This window comes from Sorex fumeus, unplaced genomic scaffold (assembly GCF_029834395.1).
Source record: "Sorex fumeus unplaced genomic scaffold, SorFum_2.1 ptg000081l, whole genome shotgun sequence".
Classification (NCBI taxonomy): domain Eukaryota; kingdom Metazoa; phylum Chordata; class Mammalia; order Eulipotyphla; family Soricidae; genus Sorex; species Sorex fumeus.
Genome location: NW_026606138.1, coordinates 14482766 through 14493186, shown reverse-complemented (window position 1 = coordinate 14493186; position 10421 = coordinate 14482766). Strand labels below are relative to the sequence as shown.

The 10421-nt window shown below is 53.2% G+C and overlaps 1 protein-coding gene across 1 annotated transcript in view; it reads right to left on the bottom strand.

Moving 5' to 3' along the window:
- Positions 1 to 275: 275 nt before the first annotated feature.
- MYO1E (myosin IE) overlaps positions 276 to 10421 on the bottom strand; it is a 190971-nt gene continuing 180825 nt past the window's right edge. The window contains exons 27-28 of the mRNA XM_056130676.1: positions 6341 to 6510; positions 276 to 1346 (exon numbers count right to left, since the gene is read on the bottom strand). Coding sequence (XP_055986651.1) covers positions 1270 to 1346; positions 6341 to 6510 — 247 coding nt within the window. The 3' untranslated portion in view covers positions 276 to 1269. The remainder of the gene's footprint in view (positions 1347 to 6340; positions 6511 to 10421) is intronic.

Below are 10421 nucleotides of genomic sequence, written 5' to 3'. Positions count from 1 at the left end.
GTCTTTTCATTTGATCATATTCTTGCATGGTGCAGCCTTTTAGTTTGATGCAGTCCGACTTGTTATGCTTTTGAGGTTGAGTCCACTTGACATCTCTGATGTGAAAAATCATTGCCAAGGGGTCTATTTGCCTGTATTTTCTCCTGTGGATTGGGACACACATTCTAGTCTTCAATATCTTTTTATTTTGGGAGGGGGGTACACTGAGTGGTGCTCAGGAGATCATCCTTGCGGGGCTTGGGGAACCATAAGTGGTGCCAGTAGTGACTCCAAGTCATCCTTGTGCAAGGCAAACCCTTAGTCCTTGTACTGCTGCCAGTCCTTCTGGAGTAGGGTCCACCAGTGATGACTTTAATATCCTCACTGCTGTCGATACTCTGACAATACTCTGATTGCAGATAGAATTTAGAGGGCCTCGAGAACTGTAATAACTTTTTCTTTTTTTCTCCTGTGGGGTGTGTGCTATGGGAGGCCTAACAGAAGTCCATAACAAATGTCCCGAAAGAACAGGGCAGTTTTTGGATTGCTTTATTTGCTTAGGAGGTTTTTTTTTTGGGGGGGGGGCGGGGAGAGCAGGAGAACAGAAACGCTGGGGATGGAGAGGCAGGTGCACTGTGCTCAAGTACCCGGCCTCGGACCAGCATAGTGGCTGTCATGGTACATTCATACACGTTCCTACAATCCAGAGGCGCTCACACATACAGTATAGGATCTGCTTTGGGTTCTTTATAAATGTACAGCTTCAAAAAAAAAAAAACAATCCTTGGAATAGGTACAGCAACATGGCCCAGCCACATTCCCACCCAGGCCCCACCCAGCCCCACCCAGAGCCCCTCAGCACCTGGGACGCCTGCACGCCACACCACCCGGGGCGCTGGGGAGGAGGTGGCCCCCTTGCCAGGCGCCCCGAGCAGGTGCGGAGGAATGTGTCCTGTAAGGAAAGGAGGCGGAGGAAGTGTGTTGTTCAAGGAAAGGCACTTGTCAGCGGCAGCCCTGCCCCCTCACCAGGTTTAAATACAATAAATAAATCATAGTGGAGGTGGTCTGCCCCCCAGCACCCCCAGGGTTCCTCTGCCTGGGTCACCTCTGGGGATCACTGCAGGGAAGTCACACTCCCTGTCCCCGCCCCAGCTCTGCCACATGCTCTGGGGGGATGGTTCGAGAATAACTCCAGGCCTTGGAGAAGCAGGTGCTGCTGCTGGATCCGAGGGTCCCCCACCCCTGAACACTCCCTCCCTACTCGGCCTGTGCATCTGTTGGCTGTGCGCCTCAAATCTTGGTCACGTAGTTGTTGGGGAACAGACCCTGCTTGCCTCGAAGTCGCCCCGTCCACCAGCCTGAAGGATCTGCAGGAAAGGGGAGGTGAAGTGGGAGAGTGAGGCGGGGAGTGGGGGGGCTGTGACCTGCTCCCGGGCCCACCCACACCACCTGTGTTTTTAAAATGGCAGTTCCGAAGAGGCTTTGCCCCATTCTCCTTACGCTGGTGCAGCTGCTGTGGGGTGCCAAGATCTTGGCAGCTGGTGGCTCTCCAATCCTGCTTCCTCGCCTTGAGTGCCCTATCCCCACCTTTTTTTTTTTCTTTTCTCTTTTGGCTCACACTCGGTGATGCACAGAGGTTCCTCCTGGCTCTGCACTCAGGAATTACTCCTGGCGGTGCTTGGGGACCATATGGGATGCTGGAATCGAGGATCGAACCCGAGTCAGCCACATGCAAGGCAAACACCCTACTCGCTGTACTAGCTCCAGCCCGTGTTTTGTTTTTTTGGGGTCACATCTGGTGATGCTCAGGGCTTACTCCTGGCTCTGCACTCAGGAACCACTTCAGGCAGTACTTGGGAGACCATACAGGATATTAATCTTCCTATACAAGAAAATTCTTCCTATACAAGACAACTGAACCCAGGTTGGCCATGTGCAAGGCAAACACCCTACCCACTTGTACTATCGCTCCGGCTCCCTGCCACTACTTTAAACACTTTTGTCTGTCCCTGCACCTGGCCTATGACCTTTCAAAATCTTTACTTCCCATTTCAATGCCAGGCCCCTGGCCAGGGCATACTTTTCTGGTATATTCGTTCATGCCCTTTCTGTAATAAACATGCGAATGTGAAACAGAAATCAGCCTGTCAAGACTCAACAGGATAGTTAGATTCTTTCCCTGTACACCTCCTTCAAAAAGATAGCTGATTATTATTATTATTTTTTGGGGGGAGGGTTGTTTTAGTTTTTTGAAGGCCAGGGCTTACTCCTAGCCCTGTGCTCAGGATCACTCGTGGCGGGCTTGAGAGACCATATATGGGTGCTGGGGCTCAAACTGGGGTTGGCCATATGCAAGGCAAGCGCCTTACCCACTGCACTCTCTAGGGCCTTGAAGTACTTTTATTATGTTCTCCTCCAAGGCCTTCAAATACTGCAAGAAGGTGCTGTCTCATGACTAAGCACAGATATCACAGTCCTCACTTTTTTCACAATGACAAACATACAGATGGGTCAGAAAATTACTGAAATCAAAGTTTTCTATAACTCACGTGGCCTAATGCTCACGAGTTTGTTCTCACTGAGTATGAGGGCTTCTACGACCAAACTGGGAAATACCACATGTGATCGCTGAGACCCATGGGGTGTCAGATACAGGATATGCACCCCCCATTATTACTGCTTGAAGTGCTCTGTCCCCAGCTCTGGCTTGGAAACTCTGGCTCGAGGGCTTGGTAAGGGCCCAGCGACTCCAGCCCACCCAGACCCAGGGTGAGGGTTCACTGTGGGTGGCTGGAGGGTGCTGCCGGCTGCACCTGTGTGCCCACAGGGCTGCTGGGCTCTGCGACAGGCCCCACGTGTCTCTGACCTCCTTTCCACCATTAAGCTGGGCCCTGTGTGCATCTTCTGCAGACGGTTTTAATTTAGTTGCTTTATGAGGTTCTGGTTTTGGAATTTTATGTCTTAGATAGGAAGACTTTTCTTGTATAAGAAGATTAATATCCCAGGATTCCTTCTAAGACATTTCTCCCCAAACTTTTATAATTCAGTTATAAGTTTTCACGGTATTGTGCAGGGGAGAATTGCTGTGAGCCTCACCCAACGGCACTGGCGGCTGAGCTGGGCTCTACCTGGGAGGTCACTCTCAGGGGTCCTCTGGGGATCAGTGAGCATGGACTGTGGTCCCTACACTACGTCTCCGGCCATAATTTATGTATTTGTCGATCTCTCATTCATCTTCATCTGATACTTATTTTGTGTGTGAGGTAAAGATCTAGCTTTCTTTTCAAAATGCAGAGAAGGACTGCAGAGTGAGGACCGGGGATCGAGCTCTGGCCTTACATGCAGTGATTCAACCCAGCACAACATACGCCCCCCCCCCCACCCCCCACCCCAGCACTGCCAGGTGTGATCTCTGAGCATAGAACTAGGAATAGCCCTGAGTGCCACTGGGAACAGCCCCCAAACCAAGAACCAAATCAAAACAAGTATAATGTAATTTTGTGTATGCTTACCCCTCTGGAGTCAAATTCCATTTTCATATTGCACTGACTGATCTTAGATGATGTTCTACCCATTTACCTACAAGTCTATTTCTGACTTAAACCATACTACCGCATCTCATCTTATAGTAATAATTTATAGCATGCTTTGGTAACTTGTTTTTTGTTTCTTTTTGGGAAATACCAAGCGGTGCTCAGGACTTACTCCTGGCTCCCATCCACGAGGGACCAACTGTATGGGGTGGCAGAATTGAACCTGGGTTGGATGTGTGCAAAGCAAGCGCCCTACCCCCTGAACTAGCACGCTGCCCTCCTGTTTTGGTAACTCCTGGAACATAAATATATATATATGTGTGTGTGTATATATGTATATATATATAGTACTTTGGATATCTTACAAATGTAAAATTGTAGGACTATATTTTATAAAATTTCCCCCTCTCTACCTCCCCGCAGCAGTGGGGATTGAACCCAGAGTTTCATATATGCAAGACATGTGTTCTACCACTGAGCCATTTCCCTGGTCCATGTAATCATTTAATTACATACTTTTTCTAGGAAAAAAAAAAACAACTGAAACCAATGAGAAATGAAAGTACTATCTGGAGGGCCTGCAGGGGCAATACGGAAAGCAGAGCACTTCCTCTGCATGCAGCTGACCTGGGTTCAACCCCAGGACCTCACATGTTCCCCTGAGTGCAGGGCCAGTCCTGGGCACCACCGGGTGTGGCGCCCTTCCCACCCCCCACACCCCCCCAAAAAAAAAGAAAAAGAAAAAGAAAGCACTACTTGGAAATTCAACAACTGGGAAAACTTCAATGTTTCTATAGCTATGATTTGTATTTTATGAAAATAAAAATGTAATTTATTTTTATTATAATTATAGTCTATAATTTATTTTTCTTCTTTTTCCCTCTCGGAGAGCCCGGCAAGCTACCGAGAGTATTCGATATGCCAGACACAGTAACAACAAAGTCTCCAATGGAGACGTTACTGGGCCCGCTCGAACAAATCGACGATCAACGGGAGGGCCTTTACCTTTTTACCTTACCTTTTTCCCTACGAACATTTTTCTATGTCAATAAATTTTAGTTTTGCATCATTTATCCCTAAAAACTTTTTTTTGCATCAAAAATCACTGGATACAGAACTATTTCACCAATTCCTCCCACAGGTATCAGGTTTTTAATAGGGAGGCTATGTGATCCTTCCTACTTACGAGAGTTGACATTTTCAAGCGAATTTGTACTCTTGGACTGTGAGGAAGAAGACTGAGTGACCTAAGCCAGTAGAGCCTTGTGGAGAAACAGCACGGTGGGGAGGGCGTCTGCCTGCACACGGCCCACGCAGGGTTGATCCCAGGCACCCCACGTGATCCCCTGAGCTCTGCCAGGAGTAGTTGCTGTGTGCAGAGCCAGGAGTAACCCCTGAGAACCCCAGGTGTGGCCCCCAAAACAAAACAAACAAGATAGTAAAGCCTGTAGAAAACTAAACGGTAGAGGATGAAAGCACGTCTGTAAGGAGCCTGGTAGGGGTCCCAGGATTCCCCCGGACTGGGCCCAGGTGATGAGGGAACTTGCTGAAATTCTTGGCACGGTCCTTGGTCAGCTCATTTTTATTTTATTTTATTTTTTTGCTTTTTGGGTCACACCTGGCAATGCACAGGGGTCACTCTTGGCTCTGCACTCAGGAATTATTCCTCGCGGTGCTTGGGGGACCATATGGGATGCTGGGAATCAAACCCGGGTTGGCCGCGTGCAAGGCAAATGCCCTACCCACTGTGCTATTGCTCCAGCCCCATGGTCAGCTCATCTTGAAAGCTCAAGTGTCCAATGTCCCCCGGGCTGCTGCTGCCCACCCTCACCCAGGGTTCCCTGGCCTGACAGCAGGCCCTGTAAGCGGACAAGCTTCCTCTGGCACTGACCCTCTGCCTGGCCTCCTCTGTGCCCCCTCCCCTCCCCTCCATGGTACTCTTCTCCCTCCCCCAAGCCACCTGTCTGTCCGCTAAGCTCCACAGCCCAGCCTCATGCCCTCCATCTCACCTCCTCCCAGTCACTGGTGCATCGCCGGGCCTCTATCTGGCTTCCCCCGGCTTCCTGCCTCCCCAGGAAATGTGTGCTGGCACCAACGTGCCCTGAAAGCCCCGCCTGCCCATCCCACCCGGGTACAGGGCACAGCCTTGGGCGTGCCATAGAGATCAGTTCAGAAATAGGCACAGACCCAACCAAAGGAAGACCTTTGTCCCTTGTCCGCGAGTGCCATCTGTTGGTCGAGAACCAATGCAGCCATTCTGCCACCACAAGGAGAAATTAACTGCAGATACTAAGGGTGGGACTGAAGGAATAACAAAAATGAGAGCCACTTCGCTCCTGGTTCAATGAGCTTTCAAACACAGTATGAGACTATGACCCAAGGACGCAGAAATGAGGGCCAGGAGGACGGGCCCACGGTTGGAGGTTTGGAGTCAGGGGAGAGGGTGGTCAGGGCAGAGACGGGACCACTACGACAGTGATGGTTGGAAATGATCACTCTGGACGAGAACTAAGTGCTGAAAGGCGGTAAAGGGCTGTACTTAATAGCCTCTCTGTACCTGTGATGCCCGAAAGGAAAGAGACAGGAGAAGAGTGCTGTAGGGCAGGCTGTGGGGTGGGAGTGGGGGTGGCTGAAGGGAAACTGGTGACACTGGCCGTGGGAAATTAACACTGGCCAAGGGATGGCTACTGCAACATTGTATGACTGAAACCCAATCATGAACAACTTTGTAACTATCTCAAAGTGATTCAATCAAAAAAAAAGAGGAAGATTTTTAAAAAAAGGAGCATTCGAACCCTGTGTCTGCATGTCCTGTGGTGTACACTTACCTTCCTTGATAATGTCGATGATGTCATTGGCATTGAAGCTGAGCTCATCCGTGTCCTGAGCATCGTAGGCGTACAAGGCCTTGCACTGTGGCACCTGAGGCTTGGGCTTGGGCTGGGGCTTCGGTCTGCCCCCTGCAGGGGTCGGGCGACTGGTTGTCTGCCTCCGGACACTGCAGGGGGAAGGGACAGGTGAGACACAGCTTGGGGAGAGGCGGTGGCGTCTCTCTGCTTCCCGGAGCACTCCTGTGGACCACAGACCCCAGCGTACCTGGCAGCCCACACAGCCACGCAAACAGGCTCCATCCCAGGGAGCGAGCCCCCCTCTGAATGTTCCCTGAGACTGAGGCTGCCCCAGGTGTGCTCTGAGGCCGAGTCCCCTTCCAGCCACTGCATCCAAGACCCACTACACTGCACATCACGCGGCACCACTCAAACAACCCACGGCTGAGCTGCAGCAAAGCCACAGAGAGCTCGGGATAGGCACTGGCTGCTGCTGCGGGTCCCCAAGCAAAATCCTGCCTCTCATGAGTGTTCAGTGGATGCAGGTTCCCTCATGGTGACACCCAGCCCGCTGGGCCAACTCAGTGTGGGGCTGGGGGCAGGGTTGCTCAGGCCCAGCCATGCTGGGGGCTGCCAGAGCCTCACTGCACAGTGCCGGAGGAGGGGACTGTCACACAGTGCCACGGATCCATTTGGGTTCTTGTCTAAGCAAAGCAGCTGCACCCCCGCAAACATTTTAATTTTGGTTTCGGGTCACACCTGGCTTGGCCTGCTGTATTATTACTCTGGCACTAAAAATAATTTTAAAATCTTTTTTTGGTTTTTGGGCCGCACTCAGCGGTTTGGGCTGCACTCTGGCTCTCTTGGGGGGATCCGCAGGGACTGAGGATCACAGCCTGGGTCAGCTGCATACAAGGCACGTGACTTGCCCTGGAAACGCACAATGAAACATTTGCATTATATCCACGAAAAGCATGCAGCAGAAGTGGGGTGAGTATGGCAGGAAAGCCTCTTCGCCAGCTATGCACACCCAGCCATGCCTCCATTCCTGTTTCCGAAGAGCCGCGTGAGCAGCACGGAGCAGCCAGCACCTTCCAGAGAAGGCGGGACGGGTGGGGCTTTCCCCTGGCCTGAATCCCGGGAGGAGGAAGCACCCCCAGTTCTGGGCTCTCACATGCCGCTCCCCGCCTCGCTGGGCCCAGGAGGATGTGCAAGCCGGACGCCGTGGAGGCCAAGGGGCACTGCCTCCCTGGCAGGAGCAGGCAGGGCTGAGGTGGGGTGGGTGCTGACAGCCACACGCTGCTCCTTTCTCTGGGAGGAAAGGCATCTCCTGGCTCAAGGCGCCCGCAGCATCCCAGGAATCCCAGGCCGTGCTGGGGAAGTGCTTGCTGCTCCAAAAGGGGGCAGCCACCAGGCGCTCAATGAGGCAAGCGTGGGTGGAGGGTGTGTCAGCACTGGAGAGAGTAAGAGCCACTGGCCAGCACACCACAGTCAGCTGACTCCCAGCACAAGACACGAGGGCGTGTGGGTTATGACACCCTAGCAGGATGAGGACAGAGACACAGACACACCGACACACAGACACAGAGACATACAGAGACACAGAGAGATACACATATTCACACATAGACACACACACAGATACACATACTGAGACACAGAGACACACAGAGATACACATACACACACACATAGACACACACAGATACACAAATACAGACACAGAGACACACACATAGACACACAAAAACACATAGACAGACACACAGATACACACAGACACACACACACAGAGATACACACAGACACACATACACAGATGCAGGCAGAGACATAACCATGCAGACTGCCCCCTCCCCCCCAAACTTATAGAAGGAAATTAACTTTAAAAGGTGCAAGGCAAGACCCCTGTCTGCTGTACTACTTCTCCCACCCTTGGGCTACACCCAGTTGTGCTCAGGCTTTAATCCTGGCTCTTATTCAGGGATCACTCCTGGTGGCGCTTGGGGGATCCCATGGGGTTCTGGATCAAGGCAAACGCCCTGCCTACTGTCCTATCGCTCTGGCCCCAAGCTTTCCTTTGTGTTGTAGGCGGCTGAGGAGAGAACTGACCAGCAGACGGGGCCATGCCCAGTGATGCTCAGTGGGCCCTATGCTGACTCTGATATCTAACTGGCGCCAGCGATGTGCAAGGCAAGCTCCTTAACCTCTGTGTTACGTGTCCGGCCCTCTAAGCTTTCCTTTCTGTCCAGGGGACAAATCCACCACCCTAAGTACAGGTCCTATTAATTAGTACAGGGTCCCAGAGTCAGGAATGTAGCTGCTGGCCCCCAGTAGGGGGCGCTCTTAGCACAGAGACAGAGCGGAATGCGGGAGTGGGGAGTGGGGGTAGGGGTTTGGGGAGTGGGGTTGGCAGGGTGGTGGAGCTGTGCTGGAGTCCTCTCGCCCCTCCTCTACATCTTCCTGCATATCATCTCGACTCAGAGTGGCCCACTGTTCCTACCAGAAAGCCTCGTCACAGCTTTCTGGGGCTCTTGGGAAATGATCAGGGATGCACCCCGCCCTGCCCTGCAGTGTGTGCCCCGCCTCTGCCCCTCCTGGGCAGCCCCTGGGCCCCGGGCAGTGCCCTCCCCCTCAGGGCCGAGTGAGACTGGCTCCCAGCTCCGGCCTCTGCCACTCAATGGCCCAGTGAAGGCTCAAGCCAGACAGCAAGGCAAGGAGACAGCACGGGGCGGGCCAGGAAGTGCACCACAGCTACTCCTGGGCGACACGGCCCGGCGGATGGAAAAACCCAAGAAGGACACAGCTATTAGAGCTAGTAAATGAGCTCAGCAGTTTATAAATATCGAAAAATCAGCTGTAGTTCTACCAGAACCCAATAATGAAACCGAGAGAGCAATTCCATGGACACATAAGAAAACATAGTACAGGCGGCTGGAGCCATAGTACAGTGGGTAAGGCGCTTGCCTGGCATGTGGTCAATCTGGGTTGGACCCTTGGCCCCCAAATGGTCCCCTGAGCCCTGCCAGGAGTGATCCTGAGGTGCAAAGCCAGGAGTAAGCCCTGGGCAAAGCAGGGTGTGGCCCCCAAACAGAAACAACAAAACAACCCCAAATACTTTGAATGATGACAGGAACAGAGGGAGGAGGTCTGTCAGGAGCAGACCCCAGGGGCCACAGAGAGAGCACAGCAGGGAGTGCTCATCCCGCCGTGGCCAATCCAGGGTGATCCCTGGCACCCGGTCAGGTGTGCCCCGCCAGGAGTGCTCCCCGAGTGTCAAGCCAGTGTGGCTGAACACTCTCCTCCAGAAAAGGGTTTGAGGGGTGAAGGCCAAGCTCTAGAGAGATTCCAGCAAGGACTCAGCAGTGCACACACCAGCTCTCGGATGCAGGGTCTGAGGCATGGAAACAATGTGGCTCAGAAGCTGCAATTTAAAGTCTGCCGTGCAGCCCAGGTGGGCTCCGGAGAGCCCCGGTGACCCCCCTGAGCAGGTGCCAGAGCAGGAGAGCAGGAGGGCGGAGGAGAGGTCTGTGTGGGCAAAGAGGCAGCTTCCTTGGGCTCAGGAAAGGTCAGGCCGAGGGAGAGGCCTCAGTGGTCACCCCGGCGTTTGGCTTCCTGGTCCGATGTCCCCAGGGTTGCCTGGGAATTTGTCAGCTGATTGGATGGGGGTCCAGCACGGCCCTTCTCCATGATAGCCCAGAAGTGGTGTTTACTGGGGTGCAATGTGCAGTGGGGGCCTTGTGCAGCGGAGGGAAGCCGTGTGCAAGGGCCAAAGGCAGGAGGAAGCAGCGGCACAGGTGAGTCAAGTCTGGTCCCCAGTGCCTGCACCATCTTCCCAGCAGGGGGCGCGCCTGTCCCGCAGGGCGGTGCCTTCCCAGGGACCCTTCCAGCCGAGCTCCTGACTGGGCCTACTCCCTCTCCTGGACAGCACCTGAGCCTGGGCAGCCTCTAAGAGCCCTGCCAGAAGCCTGAGTGCAGTGCAGACCCGTGTGCCTCCCGGACTGGGCAGCGTGGCACTGTAGACGTGCCCATCTTATCCGAAGCCACACCCCACTGTGCTCAGTGATCACTCCTGGGGGTT